The sequence below is a fragment of the Cebus imitator genome, unplaced genomic scaffold (genome assembly GCF_001604975.1).
Source record: "Cebus imitator isolate Cc_AM_T3 unplaced genomic scaffold, Cebus_imitator-1.0 Scaffold9, whole genome shotgun sequence".
In the NCBI taxonomy this organism is placed as follows: Eukaryota; Metazoa; Chordata; class Mammalia; order Primates; family Cebidae; genus Cebus; species Cebus imitator.
Window position 1 is genome coordinate 3,725,469 of NW_016107324.1, and position 17,916 is coordinate 3,743,384.

Here is a 17,916-nt window from a genome sequence, read left to right on the forward strand (position 1 = left end):
CCCTTTGTTTTCCAGGCTGGTCTTGAACTCTTGGCCTCAAGTAATCCTTCTGCCTCAGCCTCCCAAAGTGCTGGTATTACAGGTGTGAGCTACCACATCTGGCTCCATGATTAAAAATCTAATATGTGATGTTTGCGATTTGGAATCTCAGGAAGCCAGGTTTGATTTTATCTGTCTTTTGCAAGACAAACCACCAGAGAATGAGGCTAGGTTTTCTCTCTCATCACTAATAATCAGATATTTCTCAGCCTTACCAATGGAATGCAGCCTAGGGAGGGCCTGTGGCGCTCCGAGGGTGAACTTTGAGGGAAGCTTGTTCCAGGAGTGGCTCACTGCATAGTAAAGAAGAGGCAGGCAGAGAAGGTTTGGGAAAAAGTCATGTGCTGGAAATGAAACCAGGGCTAGTGACTCTAAGGTTCAGCAGTCCTGTAACAGGCCAAATCCTAGACATTGGAGATCTTGGCTGTATGGGATAGCTTATTTTGTATTTTTATTCAAAAGCTGTAGCACGTATTATTTGCATTTGGATTGCTTCATCATACTTAAATATTGCGCTATAGAGTAATATTTTATCTTAATCAATAGATGAGCTCCTAAAATGATCATGGCATTTTTTTTTTTTTTGAGAATAATTGAGCAAGATAGGTAGGTTCTGGAGTGAAGCTGCTCTGAGTTTGGCTCTCTCTCCATACTTTCTACGCTGTGTGATTTTGGGCAAGTTGGTGATCAGCTCCAACTCTCAGTTCCCTCCACTACAAAAGAGTTTGGTAATACCTCCCTGATAGTGAAGATGAAATAATGTTTGTGAAATATGTAGTGCTAATATGGTAAATCAGAGGGTCATTTTTGTTTTACATTTGTGAATACTTGAGTGGTGGTGGAACTATTGATAAGAAGGGGATTCTGATGATTGAAAGGTGAATAGACAAAAACAACCAAATACTGGACCCCCAAAGACAGGATATTTTGTTGGCCTGGCAATAATTTTCTAGACAGGAGCTAAACGTAGAGAAGCATGTGACCTTCATGAAATAAAAGATAGAGGGTCCCCTGCCCTCTAACAAGCAGAGAGAAAAAACATATGATTCAGAGGAATGCAAAAGACAGCATGGCAAAACTGTAACGAGGGCTAACATTTTTTATTTTATTTTATTTATTTATGTTTTTTAAAGATGGGGTTTCACCATGATGGCCAGGCTGGTCTTGAACTCCTGACCTCAGGTAATCCACCCACCTTGGCCTCCCAAAGTGCTGGGATTACAGGCATGAGCCACCACACCCAGCAATGATGGCTAACATTTAATTGCCTACCTTGGCCCAGGCCCTGGTCTGTGTGCACATTCTAAGCCTATGCCGCATGCGTTATCTCATTTGATGCTTTGAAATAGGTAATATGTTTAACCACAACTTGGAAACTGAGAAAAAGAGCTTTAGGGAATTGCCCAAAGCCACCCTACCATAAATGACAGAGCCAGGACTAAATTTAGGTAGTTTGGCAACAAAGTCCACTTTTTCTCTCTTTAATCCTTAAGACATGTGTCATTTAATTGGCATCATTTTTTTCCTTCTTAGTGGTCTGTGAAATAACAGTGCATCTTAAAATTGAGGGTGTGTTGCTTGTAATGAAAAATGGTATGATGACACCCACAGACTCACCACAAAGATTCAATCATGTTGGTTTGCTATGAAGTCCTTTAAAATTTTAAAAAATGAATGTATTTTTTAAGAGGTGGGAGTCTTGCTATGTTGCCCAGGTTGGTCTTTAACTCCTGGCCTCAAGCAATCTTCCTGCCTCAGCCTCTGGAGTTGTTTGGATTACAGGCTCCAGCCACTGTGCCCAGCTAGAATCTTTCTTTGTCATCATTCTTTTCTGTCTGTCCTTCAAATGAAGCAAGCCTTCTGAAGAGGGGTGGGGAGTCAGGAAGGATAACAGCAGGTCTAAAATGATACATTTATAACTGTTAGAGCATCCATTCTTTTCCATAGTGTAAGGAAATGATAACCTGCTGCCATCCCATCTTTGTAGAGGGGCTTCAACAGTGTGTCATTGCAGTGATTGTGTTGTTTTGTATTGTCCTGTGTTAACTATTCTTCTGTGCTCTGGGATTAAATCACCACCTTCAGGTTCCCCTGAAACGCAGATCTTTCTATGGATCTAGGAAAGATGCATGTCCTCAGGTAGGCAGTGGAAACCCAGAAGGTAGGATGGAGAGAGAAATTCCAGCTTTCTCTGGGCTTTGCTCTCTGGATCTAGATTTTGAGAAATCTACAATTCAGGGTTGTCCATGAAGTAGGTCCTAAAAGGGACTTCTGCTACAGAGAGGCAAGCTGACAGCAAGGCAGAGGGACCAGACTGTGATTGATAAGCTATAATTTTCTTTTTCTTTTTTTTTTTTTTGAGACGGAGTTTCGCTCTTGTTACCCAGGCTGGAGTGCAATGGCGCGATCTCGGCTCACCGCAACCTCCGCCTCCCGGGTTCAGGCAATTCTCCTGCCCCAGCCTCCTGAGTCGCTGGGATTACAGGCATGCGCCACCATGCCCAGCTAATTTTTTGTATTTTTAGTAGAAATGGGGTTTCACCATGTTGACCAGGATGGTCTCGATCTCTTGACCTCGTGATCCACCCGCCTCGGCCTCCCACAGTGCTGGGATTACAGGCTTGAGCCACCGCGCCCGGCCGATAAGCTGTAATTTTCTAGCTGATGATCTAGTATTTTGATCCTTGTCCAGGGGTAGGATAGAGCAACCACTCGGCATTTTTAGGCAGAAAGGGATTCACTACAGGAGGTTAGGGCTTACAGAATATCCGGAAGACCTGGACACATGGTCTGTAGGTTGAGTCACCAGGAGTGATGCTATAACACTGCAGACTCGTCCTTCCAGGAAAGTAGGTGCTTCTACCACAATCCACAGGGTGAGGAGTCAAAGGCATTCACTGGTCTCTTGACTTCAGGACATCTTGTGGTGGCTGAATCCAGAAATTAGAAAGCGGCCAATACTGCAACTGCATCTCAACTTCTAGAAGCTGGAATTTGGACAAAGAATACCGAAGCAGAAAAATGCCATGTCTCCACGACCTGCTTGCTGGCATAGACAGCCACAAAGGATATGGCCTGTGCCTCACTCTACCTTCCCAAACGTGCCAGAGTACATCAGTTCTTATCCAGGACCTGATATGCAGGGAATCTGGAAAAGGTAGTTTTATAGATTTTCAGACTCTGCTGTTTAAGAAAGAACAGAAAAGTAAGAAGTGCACACTGAGTGCTAATCAACCACGTCTGACACAGTTAGTTTTGTTTTATCATAGGGATTTATTTTCCTTTCTTAGCCCTTAGCCTTGAGGAAAGACCTGTTTACAAGCTCAGACCTTAGGCCAGCTGTACGGTAGAATATAAGTGAAGCTAATATCTGAGTGGGAGCATCAAATTAGGCAGTGCCGGACAAAAAACTGTGTAGGGTCTAGGATTTTACCCTTCTTCCAAGATGACAGGTTATCCTGCTAGGGTTTCATGGATATGGGGGAGAAAAGACTCCAGGGTCAGAGACAAAGGATATTATTATTTATGGAAAAAGCAGCAGCCAGAGGGTGAGAATGATGCTTGTGCCAGTTCCCCATGCCCCACAAGTCCCACGGGGTGATGCAAAGAGTTCATTACAGATGCCTGTGCACGCGATGGGTTGCATCACGGGAGAGGAGCACTGAGCTTGGAGGATACATTGCTTTTCAATAAGCAGAAGCAGCAAGCCTGCTCTTTGCCCAGGGGAAAATATTACCTCATCCTTCCAGGTTGCTGGCTGCAAACACAACTCTGAGAAATGGCCTGGGTAAAGAGTGGTGTGACATTACTACACACACACACACACACACACACACACACACACACACACACAGGTTTTCGTCCTTGGCTCCTGGCTTATGATAGTCACTTGTTCTGATGTTGGAGCATTGCAGACCTCAGAGCCAGGCCTCAGGAAACAAATCTTTCTGACCTTCCCCTGCCCTCTCTTCACCTGCCCAAGGCAGTCTTTCTGTTTAGAGATCATAAGGCTCTCATTTCAGATAGAGTCCTGCCCCATGCCCTGAAGGCACAAATGCTGCACAGAGAGGCCAAGGAGAATATGGACAGACAATGGGTTTCCCCACTCAGTCTATCGGTACTAGATCATCTACTTTTTGTCCAATCACAGTCTGATGCGGTTGCCTTCAGTCCTACCCATCCAACAAAGTCTCCATAAAAGGCCCAGGAGGACAGGGTTCAGAGAGCTTCTGGGAGAGCTCAACATGTGGGGGTTCCCGAGGGGCGGTGCACCTAGAGCGAGTCTGGAAGTTCCGTGCGCCTCCCCGAATACCTCCCTTCTATGTGCCTCTTCATCTTTATCCTTTGTATTAAACTGGTAAACGGAAGTGTTTCCCTAAGCTCTGTGAGCCTATCCAGCAAATTAATCAAACCCAAAGAGGGGTTGTGGGAATCCCAAACTGAGGCTAGTTGGTCAGAAGTTCTGGAGGCCCAGACTTGACAATGGTGTCTGGGGGCAAGAGGAGGCAATTTTGTGGGACTGAGCCCTCAGCCTGTGGGATCCAATACTACCTCGAGGTAGGTAGTGTCAGAATGGAATTGAATCGGTGGATGCCCAGCTGGTATCTGCTGCAGAACTGATTGCTTGTTTGTTGGTGCGGACTCCGCCCCGACATCTGACCACAGATGACACTTCTGTGTTGATAGTTGTGGTATGAGAGCAGAGAACAACACAGTTTGAGTTTTTCCACAGTCAGAAGTGGTTAGGGCTTTGCGTTCTAGGTATATCCAAAAAAAACACCTAGAGATGCTCATAGCCATGGAGGAATGGAAGACTGCCTCTCCTAACCTGCTTCCCATCTGACCTCGTTCTTTTCCAGGCCCAGGTGGCAGGCCCAAGTGGTAATTATGAAACATCTTTCAAGGGAACATGACTTTTTTTTTTTGAGACAACTGTCTCCTCTTCACAGGGAAGTTTCTCCTCATTACTAGCCTTGGAGTATCTGGCTTAATTATTTTTTGTTGTTGTTGGTTTTTGTTTGTTTACTTTTTGAGACGGTCTTGTCTGTTGCCCAGGCTGGAGTGCCGTGGCGTGATTACAGCCTACTGCGGTCTATACCTCCTGGGCTCAAGTGATCATTTTGCCTTAGCCTCCCAAGTAGCTGAGATCACAGGCACATGCCACCGTGCCTGGCTATTTAAAGTTATTTTATTTTATTTTTTTTTTAGTAGAAATGGGTTTTCAAGGGGTCCTCCCACCTCAGCCTCGTAAAGTGCTGGGATTATAGGTGTGAGCCACAGTACTCAGCTATTCTGGTTTAATTATATGAAGGGAGGTGGCAGTTTCTTTATGGCCCTGACTGATAGGATCTTGACTTCTCCCGACTGCCTACCAGAGGTGCTGCCCAACCGCTCAACTCCCTCCTTTATAGGGAGCCATGCATGCAGGTTTTCATGGAACTGTTTCCTGGGTATGGGACTTGCAGTGCTAAGCCTCTCTGGACACAGTTGGCCACTATACTCCTTTAGCATTTGCAGGGCCCTCAAGCCACAGGGCTGGAGTGATTGCCGGCGTTCACTCTATCCCGGGGCCAGATCTGTTCCTCTCCTGTTTTGCCCAACCTGAAACTCACTTCTAAGGAAGGGTATACATACCAAGTCCTATTAAGGGGCTACCTTAAAGACACAGTGTGTTTCCTCTTTTTTTTTTTGACATGGAGTTTTGCTTTCATTGCCCAGGTTGTAGTGGAATGGTGTGATCTGGGCTCACCACAACCTCCGCCTCCCGGGTTCAAGTGATTCTCCTGCCTCAGCCTCCTGAGTAGCTGGGATTACAGGCATGCGCCACCACACCTGACTAATTTTGTATTTTTAATACAAAATTGTCTGTGTTGGTCAGGTTGGCCTCAAACTCCTGACTTGAGCTGATCTGCCTGCTTCCCAAAATGCTGGGATTACAGGCGTGAGCCACTGCGGCCGGCCTCAATGTGTATTCTCTTAAACAACCGACACCTAATTCAATTATGGTACTGGCAACTATGTATTATGTTTTATACCCACAAAATATTCTGAACCAAAAATTCAGTTCTTGTTGTATCTGGGAGACCTCTGAATTGAACCCTCTTTAAAGAGGAAGGGAAGGGAGGTGGGAAAGGCTCCCTTCAGCTTTCTTCTGCCCGTTCTCCAGGGTAGTCATACTTTAAACCTGTAGACTGCTCTAGGAATTCCAAAAGCTATTCTCTTGTTACATGAAGATCAGTAAAGGAGTTATTTATGTATAAGCTTGATGGGCTTAGAAGAAGCATAGCAAGCCTGAAAGTTTGAAGAGGGTTTGCAGTCAGATGCTTCCTCTCCCCAAATCCCAAACAAGGCAGGCATTCTGGTCAAAGTAACTATAAAACACTGAGTGAAATAAACCACAGGGGTAATGGAACCCCATGATGTGAGTCCATTTCTTTCTATTAATCAGATGATTAGGGCTAATGAGGCATGCTGGTCTTTTTCAAAGTCACGTTTTCAAAGTCACGTTTAACTGGAAAGATAAAGCAAAAGAAATGTTTCTTGCTGAATGTTTTCTTCTTGTTTCTTATGTGAGTAGCTAATTGGATCTTTTAAAATGTTGTCTGTAAATCATTACCTTTCTATTAGTGGCAATAAAAAATCCATAGGTTCTTATGGTTGCATCTACTTTAACTATGGTAATTGACTATGAATAAAGACAATGCATTGCAGGGACATGATTGCTTGATTTTCAAGTAGGGAAGTCCTGTGGTGGCACCTGATGCCACACATTGAATTTGCTGATGTCTGGAGCTGAGACTGAAATGAGAGAATGAGGCACAGAGCTTGGAAGGAGGTGATAGGAGGTAGGTTGATTCTGTTTGGATTTAGAATAAGCTCAGAAGAGTATTTGGGTACATATCTTTGCCCACTTTATCAGCAGTGAAGGACTTAAACTCTGGGCAGGGTGGCAGCTGGAGTCCTATTGCCTGTTTGTAGAAAAGTGACTGGGACTGATGGCGATCTCAAGAGAAGGAGACAATGGCAGGGAATGAAGAAATGCCTCGGTTGAAAGGTCAGTCTTGCTGCTGCCAGAAGATCGATGCTGTTTCAGAATGACTTCAAGTACACGCTGACTGTTCTTTGCAGTCAGCTGGCCTTAATTGTTCTCTAAGGATCAGCTGTAGATACAATGGTTGTTGAATTAAAGGGAGATAAACAACAGAATCAAGGTGCATTGGTGAGTCAGGATGACAGGAGAGACAGTAGAGATCCAATGACAGGAGAGACAGTAGAGAGTCAGGGTGAAGAGGTTAAGAAAGAACATCGTCTTTTGGAGCACATTCGTTCATATTGTCTGCAGACTAGCTGTGTGCCTGTATAAAGCTAATGACCTATCTACACTTGTCACATCTGTAAATTGGAGACAGTGCTCTCATTGGATAAGGCCAAGGGCCAGTGGAGGGGCCTCGACCTGGCAGCAGTGGCCGGCATGGTCACTGGCACTTGTAAGCAACCTCCTTTCCTCCATTAGAGTGTTACCCTGCTTTGTCAATGGTCACCAGCGCCCTCAGAGGCTCTTTTTTTTTTTTTTTTTCCTGCAGTTATCATCCTGTTTGTCTTCCCTGCAGCCTGTGCGCATTTGACCCTTTCCTTCTTACAGCTGTCTGCTCTTTTGGCTTTTCTGATTCATCCCATACCTCTCTGACCCTTGCTTCCAGTCTCCTTCCTTTAGCTGCTCCCTCTCTCCCAAGGTCTCTCCACAGTTTGGATGATCTTCCCTATTCATCTCAGCCTTTCTCATGCCGCCTTCGGGCTGATGACTACAGATCAATATTCCTAGTCCAAACCTCCTGTGTGTCCCAATGGCTTATGGGGCATGTACACTGAATGTCCCCCAAACATTTCAAATTCAACACATCTAGATGAGAACCATCTTTCCCCTCAAACATGATTCTTTCCCTGTTCTTTTATTGGCTATCAGGCACCTAGTCACCCAACTTGGTGCTAGAAACTTGGGAGTCATCCTACCTTGACCTGTTTTCTCCTCTTGCAGATTGCATCAGCTGCCCACTTCCCTCCTCTCCATGCCCCCTGCCAATGCCTCATCACATTTTGCTTTCACACTGCCTCCCAACCTGCTTTTGTCCACGCAGTGTGGCCTCACCTCTGTCTACCTATTATTGTCAAAGCCAGCTCTCTGGTGAGGAAGTCAGAACGTCACTGCTCCAACGGTATTGACAATACACAACTTAGGAAGCCCGTAGTGTCCTTTCCTACTCAGCCACTCTTGCAGTGTGGTCCTCTGCCCCATCCCTGCAATTTTCCCGGCAGCTCATCCACCTGTTGACTGGCAGCACCATGCCCCGGTGCCTCTACTCTTCCTGCTGCGTGGAAATGAAGGCTAATGGATATTGGCTTCTCCGGTAGCAGGTTGCACAGCATGTACCACGTTGTTTTAAGTCATTTACGTGAGTATTTCCCCCACAAGCCGGAGGTTTCCTCCGACCAAATATCTTGTCTTGTTTATCTTTGGTCCCAGAACCTACTATGGTGAGTGAGACACCGTGGGTGCCCAAGGCACGGAATGAACGATCAGAAATGATTTCTTTATTCAGAGTGGGCTGTCAGCCTCAGTCGCTGACTTTTCTAGAGACCGGCTCCCTCAGGGCTTCAGCGCTCCTCGGTCCTCGCAGCCGCGCAGGTGAAGGGCAGCGGCGTGGCTGGCTGCGGAAGGGCTGGGCTGGGTGACTGCCCTCGCGCCTGCGCCCTCGGCTGCTCCTCTCCGGGCGCGTCTCCGTGCGCGTGTGTCTGTTTGGAGCCGAGGAGAGGCTCGGGTGACAGGCGAGGGGTGGGGGGAAGAGTTCAGCCGGAGTCGCAGTCACATTCACTGATTTCTCTCCAGCTGGACCGAGGCTGCCTCCCCACGCGGCTTCCAACTATTCCCGTAGCTCAGTACCCCCTCCAGCCGCTCCACTCAGCCAGGCAGACAGACGGACAGACTCGCTAGTGAGTAGCGGCGGCTTGAGCGCCCGGGCAGCGCGGCGGGCTGTCGCTGGCGGTCTGGTCCTCCCACGGGTTGTGCGTGTGTGTGTGTATGTGTGATGGGCGCACAGGGGGTGTCCCTGGGATTCCACGCCTGCTCCAAGAGCTCCCTGCCGGGATCGGCGTGTCCATCCGAGTCTGCGCTGCGGTAAGGGCGCTCGCCCAGGCAGGGGGTTCGGACGCCCCCTGCGCGCGGAGGGAGTTTGCCAGGATTCCCTCGCTCCGCATGCAGCGGCTGGTGGGGTTCCCCAGGAAGGCGCCTGGGCAAGGCGGCGGCGGGGAAGCCCGGGATTGTGAGTGGCTAGCAGGCCGGGAATCTGGGAGCAGCCCTTGGCAGCCCAGCCTCTCCGCCGTTCTCCCTGGCCCTTCCTCCTTTCTTTTCTCAGCAGCATCACAAAGGCGCGCCGCAAAACGAAACCCAGCGCAGCGAAGCTCGGCTCTCTTCCACCTGGTGCATATTCCGTCCCTTGTCCCCGCCCTGGGCTGGAGGAGTGGAGTGCGGGTCCCCAAGATTAGGGGCGGGGGCTTACTCTGGGGGCACACCTGTTTTTGATTCTCGCTGAATTCAGGCTGGGTGAGGGATCGCGAGAGCGGTTCCAACACTTACACTCCGGTGTGTGTGTGTGTATATGTGTTTGTGGCCGTGCACGCGCGCCCGCTCCCCAGGCCCACGCACGCGGGGTGCGCTCAGTCAATAGCACACCTCCCCGCCGGCCCGCGTGCGCCCAGTTGGCTCCGTGGGCTCTTCGCGCGCCCTGTGACAGCGTGCCGGCATCTCTTTGTTTGGTTGTGGCTTCCCTAGCTCTCAGCAAAGCAGACGGATTTTCGGTTTCGCTTGATACTGCGCCCTGGGACTTAGTGCGGGCCACAGCCTCGAATGCCCCTGGTGTTTGTAATTGAAGAGTTCTTTCGGGCAGAGGGTTATTTTTAGTGTTGGAATAAAGAGGCAAGCATGTTGACCTTTTTTGCTGCTGCCTTTGGCTTTGAATTCGTGTCTCTGGTGGAGCAGACAGATTCGAATCTAGTGGCGCACACGTGCCAGCGCACACCAGTGTGCACACACATTTCTACACACGTAGTTTACCCCCACCCTCTTCTTTCCTTTTTTAAAAAATTGTGTGTCTGTGAAAAAGTTTCCTTTGTTCTTCTGGGCATTTTCTATTTTCTATTTTGAGTAATGGAGTAGGAGTACAAAAAGGTTGCAATTAGTTCACTCGAATAACAGACATTGCCTCTGAGTCAGAGCTGCCAGGTTGATAATTATTAACATATAAAAGCAAATGCACTGTTTAAGGCAAAAGGGGCGGGGCGGGGGCAGGTCCTCGACAGACAATGAGGGAGAGTCTCTGCCAACTGCCTCCTGCTTATTGTTCCGGGACTAGAGACTGCAGCCTAGTCCTCCCGGGCTCAGCTCCTCGCTCGCTTCTCCGTCCCTCTGGGGACCGGACCGTTCAGGGTCACCTAACGCTGGCCCCCGGGGCACCGGGACGCTAGCCCCAAGGTGCAGCTGCTCTTCGCTGACCGCTCTCTCTCTCTGCCTGGCAGGTTGGCAGCTTCACTCCCTAGGGTGCCGGGAGCCCAGGCGGCGAGGACCCGGCACCCCTAGCTCAGGGAGGTGGGATGCGGCGTGGACAGCAGTGCTAAGTGCTCCCCACTCTCTGCGCGAGGCGCACTCCCTCCTGGCCTCAGGCCGAGCAGCGGCAGCGGCGGCGGCGGCGGCGGCGGCGGCGGCGGCGGCGGCGGAGGGGATGATCCCGGGACGCACAAGGCGCCTGATTCAAGCTACTGCCCGGAGGGGGACACCGAGCAGGGCTCATCACAGGACCCCGCGGACCCCTGTCCCTGGTGGCACGCGGCTGCGGAGCCTTGGAGCCGCGTCTGTGGTCAGGATGCACTGGGCACCTCCCTGCTGGTGAGGATGCCCTGCTGCGCGGCCCTGCGCCCCCAGCCCCAGTCGCAGGTGGGCAAGACTGAGTGGGCCCGGCTTCGGCCCCTCGTGCCAGTGGATGAAACGTTTTGGAGTGCTTGGGTGTCGTCAGCTATCGAATCTGAATTGTAAGCGCCATGGACGAAGGCAGTGGACTGCAGCCCGGGGCGGGAGAGCAGCTGGAGCCACCGGCCACCGCAGGAGCTGTTCAAGAGAGATGCGAGCCGGAGACCCTCAGGTCTAAGAGTTTACCTGTCCTCAGCAGCGCCTCCTGCCGGCCGAGCCTCAGTCCCGCGAGTGTAGACGCCAAGCCGGCCTTCGGCTGTACAGATTCTTCGGGCCACCAGGAGTTGAAACAAGGCCCCAACCCGTTGGCCCCCAGTCCCTCTGCCCCGTCCACTTCGGCGGGGATGGCAGGGCTTGGGGACTGCAACCACAGAGTGGACGTCAGCAAAACCTTCTCAGTGTCCTCCGCCCTGGCCACACTCCAGGAGAGAAGGTGCCTCTACGTGGTCCTCACGGATTCCCGTTGCTTCCTGGTGTGCATGTGCTTTCTGACCTTCATCCAGGCGTTAATGGTCTCTGGGTACCTGAGCAGCGTCATTACCACCATTGAAAGGCGCTACAGTCTGAAGAGTTCCGAGTCAGGGCTGCTGGTCAGCTGCTTTGACATTGGGAACCTGGTGGTGGTGGTGTTCGTCAGCTACTTTGGCGGCCGGGGTCGGCGGCCCCTGTGGCTGGCCGTGGGTGGACTCCTCATCGCCTTCGGGGCGGCCCTCTTCGCCTTACCTCATTTCATCTCACCCCCCTACCAGATCCAAGAGCTGAATGCCTCGGCCCCCAACGACGGCCTGTGTCAGGGAGGCAACTCCACCGCCACTTTGGAGCCTCCCGCCTGTCCGAAGGACTCGGGAGGAAATAATCACTGGGTCTACGTGGCTTTATTCATTTGTGCGCAGATTCTCATTGGAATGGGCTCCACACCCATTTATACCCTGGGACCAACCTACTTAGATGACAATGTCAAGAAAGAAAACTCCTCCTTGTACCTAGGTAAGAATTTCCTGTTCTTTCAGATACATTTCACTCACACTGAAACTTACTTTCCTTACAAAAATCAAAAGGAAACATTATCTTTCGCATTTTCATTTATATTGAACAATCAAGTTCACTTTATGCTTTAGCCTTGCTGTGGTGTGTTTTCAGTTTGAGAGAGAATCAATTAGTTGAGAGTTCTCAAAACTAATTTTCAGACTCATACTTCGTGTTTGTCTTTTCCCAAGCAACATAAACATTAAACTGTGGGCTGATGCTTCTCTCTGTTGCTACCTACCTTTGGAAAAGCTCCAATTTGTCAAGTTTATATTCTAATACACTTGTTCAGGAAGCAATAGAAGTGCCTTGTGTGTAAAGTTTTGAATGATTTTCTGCTTCTATCTGCTGCTGCTTCTGATTTCTGTCCAGAGCAGCAGGGATGGTGGCGTGGCCACACTACATACATCATGCTTTATTGCCTTCATACCTGTATTTCTGTTTTTCTTTTTCTTTTTTTAAAAGTTTTTTTTTTTAGACAGAATCTCTCACCCAGGCTGGAGCCCAATGGTGCTATCTTGGTTCATTGCAACCTCCATTTCCCAGATTCAAGTGATTCTTCTGCCTCAGACTCCTGAGTAGCTGGGATTACAGGCACCTGGCATCATGCCTGGCTAATTTTTGTAGAGATGGGGTTTCACCATGTTGGCCAGCAGGCTGGTCTTGAACTCTTGACCTCAGGCGATCCACCTGCCTCAGCCTCCCAACACCCAAAGTGTTGGGATTCATACCTATATTTCTTATATGTCACCTGCATTGCTATCTAAAAACAACAATAAAAATTTGAATAATGTAAAATGACTGGCTTATCTTTATGAAGAAGAAACACCACAGGTCATAAGTTTATCCAAAGCTATTTTTTATTGCTGTCAAAGACCCTCAATTATATGAACTTGGGAGAAGAATGCATTCCTATTTTCTGAAAAGCTGTGGCTCTGGGATTTGGTGTGTTGACTTGCATAAGTCAGCACCAGTGGACAGAGGTGCTTGAGTTAAGTACAGAGGGCTCAGGTGAGGCCAGGCAGCAGTTGCAGAGGGTAGGAAAATTTATATCCTAGAAATTCCAGGTTGTTAGCATCTCCCTGTAGTAGCTGGTTCTACAAAACTGAACTTCTAAGGTATGTATTTGAATCCATAAGAAGGATCAATGGCTGTCATACCAGATGAGATTTTTGTTTTTCCGTTTCTCTACTGGAGTGCACCCTAAGCAAGCTAAAGGATTTTACTTTATTAAAAAAAAAAAAATCCTGAGACTGGATGCAGTGGCACATGCCTGTAATCCCAGCACTTTGGGAGGCCAATGCAGGTGGATGATGAGGTCAAGAGATCAAGACCATTATGGCCAACATAATGTTGATTAGTTCCTCATTTAAAAAATACAAAATTTAAGTGGGAATCTCTACTAAAAATACAAAAATTAACTGGGTGTGATGGTGTGCACCTGTAGTCCCAACTACTTGGGAGGCTGAGGCAGGAGAATCGCTTGAACCTGTGAAGCGGAGGCTTCAGTGAACCGAGATTGTGCCACTGCGCTCCAGCCTGGGTGACAGAGTGAGGCTCCATCTCAAAACAAACAACCAACCAACCAACCACTGAAATGGGAGCCGGGTGTGGTGGTGCACACCTGTAGTCCCAGCTACTCAGGAGGCTGAGGAAGAAGGATTGCTGGTCCCAAGGGCTTGAGACCAGCCTGGGAAACATAGTTAGACCCCATCTAAGAGATGGTAAGTTAAAATGGCAAATAAACAAATATTAGCTATATTTAACAATTTATTAGCCATGTGCTAATAGGATCCTTGATTTGGGAATAGTAAGATCTTCAAAGGACAGTGAAAATGGCATCCAATGTAAGAAGGCTAGGTTTTGTCCTCAGTATAGTTACTGTCCCCAGAAGCTGGTATAGAGGGGAGTGTAATCCCCAGTAACTGTCTCAATGGTTCAGGATGAGCGTTTTATAACTTGTTTTTATTACTACATGCAAATGGAAAGAAATTTCCTTACTGGGTAGAGAAGAATAGCTTGCTTATTACCTTGCCTCTGTGTTTTCTAACATTTATTAAGACAAAATTTTAAACACACAGAAAAGTTGAAACAACATTATAATAAGCACCAGTATATCCAACAAGTAGACCCAATAATTGTTTATTTTGTCATGCTTGCTTTGTCAACCTATGTGTGAGTGTATGAATGTACAGCAATATATTTTGGGGGATGAGAGGCTAAGCCCTCTAAAAGTAATTGCAGACACTGCTAGGGAATCTTCTGAAAATGAGGGTATTCTTTTATATAACTGAAGGAACATCAACATCCTAAGAAAGTTCATAATCATTCCCTAATATTAAATATTCAGGTCATATTCGGATTTCCTCAATTGTCCTCTGAAAGTCTTTTATATTGATTGATTGATTGATTGAGACAGGGTCTTTCTTTCACTCAGGCTGGAGTGCAGTGGCATAATCTCAGCTCACTGCAATTTCTGCCTGCCAGACTCAAGCAATCCTCCCACGTCAGCCTCTCAAGTAGCTGGGACTATAGACCTGTGCCACCATGCCCAGCTACTTTTTTGTGGAGACAGGGTTTCATCATGTTTCCCAGGCTAATAATAATTACCTTTTAAATGGGGAACTAATCAACATTCATTCATGCATTGAATTTGGCTGTTAGCCATTTTAGCCTTTTATAATCCAGAACTGTGCCTCAACTTTTTTCTTTTTCCATGGCATAGACTTTTTGAAGGCACAAGGCTAATGTTCCACATTTTAGATGTATCTGATCATTTCCTCATGGTGTGACTTACCTTGTTCCTCCATTCCCTGTATTTCTTTTATGCTAGAAGATCAGCCTAGAGGCTTGACTAAATTCAGACAAAACGTTTTTGGTCAGACTATGTCAGAGGCGATGCTGGGTGTTTTATATTACATGCACCTTGCCATTAATTAGTGGTATTAAGCATAATCATTTGGCTGAGTGAGTGATTGATGTGTCTTTCCATTGTAAAAATACAGTTCTCACTTTGGAAATAATAATGAATCTGTAGAGTGATACCTGGACTCTGTGTAAATATGCCAGTTGTTTTTCATATTCTTGCTGATCTTTGCTTCTACTTACTTTGAAAACTTGGATCTTCCTTCCATCCCACCTTTGGTAGCATCGATGCAGACTAGCTTTGTCAAAATGACAGGCAGAAAGGGAGGACATCCCTATTGAAAGGGAGGACATCCACGGACAAGAGCCCTGAGATTTACCTTTTCTGGTAGTGGTTGCCCACCAAGAAGAAAAACAGCAAGTGAATATGAAGTACATATTCTGTGCTAGGTACTCTGCTAATTTTGGGAAGACCAAAAATGAGACACAGTCCCAGCATTTGAGGAGTTTTCAGTGTAGGTCAATACTGCTTATTCAAGGTAGGGGCGTAAAATGACATGTGCAAGGGAAGGAAAGGAATAGAAATGGTATTCACTTTCCTCCTTCTTTTCTTTTTTGAAGATATTGATTAAATTGCTTTTTTTCTGGAAAAAATTTGATGAATGCATTCGGACACATTCTTTTAGAAACCGAGAGAATTCTGCTTCCTATTAAATGGATCCCAGTAAAAGCTATAGTAGTTTGAGTATGAGAAATCTTACATATATTATTTCACTTAATGTTCTCAATGAACTTATGAGATGGAGATTTTTTCCCCTGTGTTACAGATGAGGAAACAGGCTCAGAGAGTTTAAGTGACTTACTTAAGGGCCTCAACCCCATGCCCTTCTGACCCCGGGGCCCTTGAGCTTCCTTCTACAGTGCATGGCTCCTTGGCAAGAAGCCCTGAGAGCCAGTGGAAACTGAAGGATGTGCCAGGTTCAGCAGAATTTTCCAACAGCGCAGAAGAACGCAGAATGCAGAATTGCCTTGAAGTCGTCAAAACATGATCAAAATAAGATTATTCTCTAAACCCTTTAAAGTAGGTTTGATAGACCTACCTCTGTACCAATTAGAGTCAGAGACTATTATGCCCTTAGAACATCAGCAGTATTGACCAATTATGATGTGAGACATTTCCCAATACATAACAGGTTAAAATACCTTTCTTATTTTTCACAAAGCTGTTCTGTGTTACGTTTTTAACCGCCCAACCCTTTCTTAACCTCCCTGTTCATCTTTCTAACTTCTCATTATAATCTCAGAGGAAAGAAAAAAAATCAGGTAGTAGGTTAGTAATTATGGGCGGAAGAAATATCTGTAGTAACGTAAAAACCATTGAAATGGAATGTAAGCGTGTATCTTAATCTTTTGAAACTTCTATGTTAACATTCTGGCAGCCTTAAGTGTAGAAGAGTTGTGGTCATAGATGAGATATAGAAGCATTTATAGCAATGAAATGCCTTAACCTCTGCAAGTGGAGAGGCTTAGGGTTGACGAGGAGCATAGAGAAAGCTTTGGAGGTATTAATAAGAAGCAAGGTTAGCAACTAGACCATAATTTGTAATTATATCTTACATGTAAAGAGAGAGAGAAAAGGTGATCCTTTGGGGGCAAGAAATTCATGATTCAACAGGGAAAAGAGTAAGAATGGCAAACTAGGTGGGAAAGGAAGAAAAAGACGCATTTCTAGAATACAAAGCCTCAACTCTGATTTGGTGAAATTCAGTATCATCAGTGGTTGGCATGGGTCAGCCATCAGTTAAGCGGGGTGAGTGCTGACTTCACATGGCAGAGAAGAGCTAGAATTGGCCCCATGCCTTAGAAAGAGCACCGGATAAAGAGGCAGAAAAATTGTATTTTAGTCCCACTCTACCAACAACTGGTCATGGAAGTTTAGACAAATCCCTCGGCTTCTCCCAGCCTCTATTTCCACATGGGGATGAGCACATTTGTTTCTCTTGCTGTAACATTTTGAAGACCAAGTGGGATTCCGTGAATGCAAATGTGCCGCAAACTGTAAGGGACAAGGCTTTGTTCTGTCCAAGTAGAATTAAAACTCATCCTAGGGTGTGGGCAGAGAGGGGAGTGAGAGATAGTTTGCTCTTTCCAAGTATGAAAACCCTTAAATATATCTTTTTTTATAGTTAGAAAAAAGAAAAGAAACATTGTGTGGAAAATTAAAACATTGTGTAAGAGAGCATTCCTGGGAAACATTGTACAGAAACATTTTGATCAGTGTTTTAGTAATGTTATAACCTGATTAATTGAATTTTCTCAGGACTCAAGGTTTTATCATGAAAACTTTCTGCAGCCAACATTTGGTGATCATCTTTCTTTAATGTATTGAAGTAATGCATATTGGCACCTAGTATAACATAGTGAAAGCTCCTTTGAAGTTTGAGGGGCTTGTAGTTTGCCATTTCACCCCTGTGGGTCTACGTTTGTCCACATGGACTGCGGCAGGATGTATGGTGAACGAGGACAGGTTCCAGGAAATGCTTGGAAGTAATTATTATTGCTTTTATTTTTATTTTATTTTCTATTGTATTTATTTCATTTTATTTTGAGACCAAGTCTTGCTCTGTCCCCCAGGCTGGAGTGCAGGGGCACTGTTTTGTCTCACTGCAACCTCTGCTTCCCTGGTTCAAGTGATTCTCCTGCCTCAGCTTCCCGAGTAGCTGGGATTACAGGCACCCACCACCATGCCCAGCTAATTTTTGTATTTTTAGTAGACATGGGGCTTTGCCATGTTGCCTAGGCTGGTCTCCAGCTTGTGACCACAGGTGACCCACGCATCTTGGCCTCCCAAAATGCTGGGATTATAGGCATGACCCACTGTGCCTGGCCATATTGTTTTTCTTTTCTTTTCTTTTCTTTTCTTTTCTTTTCTTTTCTTTTCTTTTCTTTTCTTTTCTTTTCTTTTCTTT

At 46.7% G+C, this 17,916-nt stretch overlaps 1 protein-coding gene across 2 annotated transcripts in view; it reads left to right on the forward strand.

Moving 5' to 3' along the window:
- Nucleotides 1-8,807: 8,807 nt before the first annotated feature.
- The window catches only part of SLCO5A1 (solute carrier organic anion transporter family member 5A1), a 148,807-nt gene continuing 139,698 nt past the window's right edge, over nt 8,808-17,916 (forward strand). For both annotated transcript variants that reach the window (XM_017544750.2, XM_017544762.2), the window contains exons 1-2: nt 8,808-9,027; nt 10,609-12,043. In XM_017544750.2, coding sequence (XP_017400239.1) covers nt 11,128-12,043 — 916 coding nt within the window. In that variant the 5' untranslated portion in view covers nt 8,808-9,027; nt 10,609-11,127. The remainder of the gene's footprint in view (nt 9,028-10,608; nt 12,044-17,916) is intronic.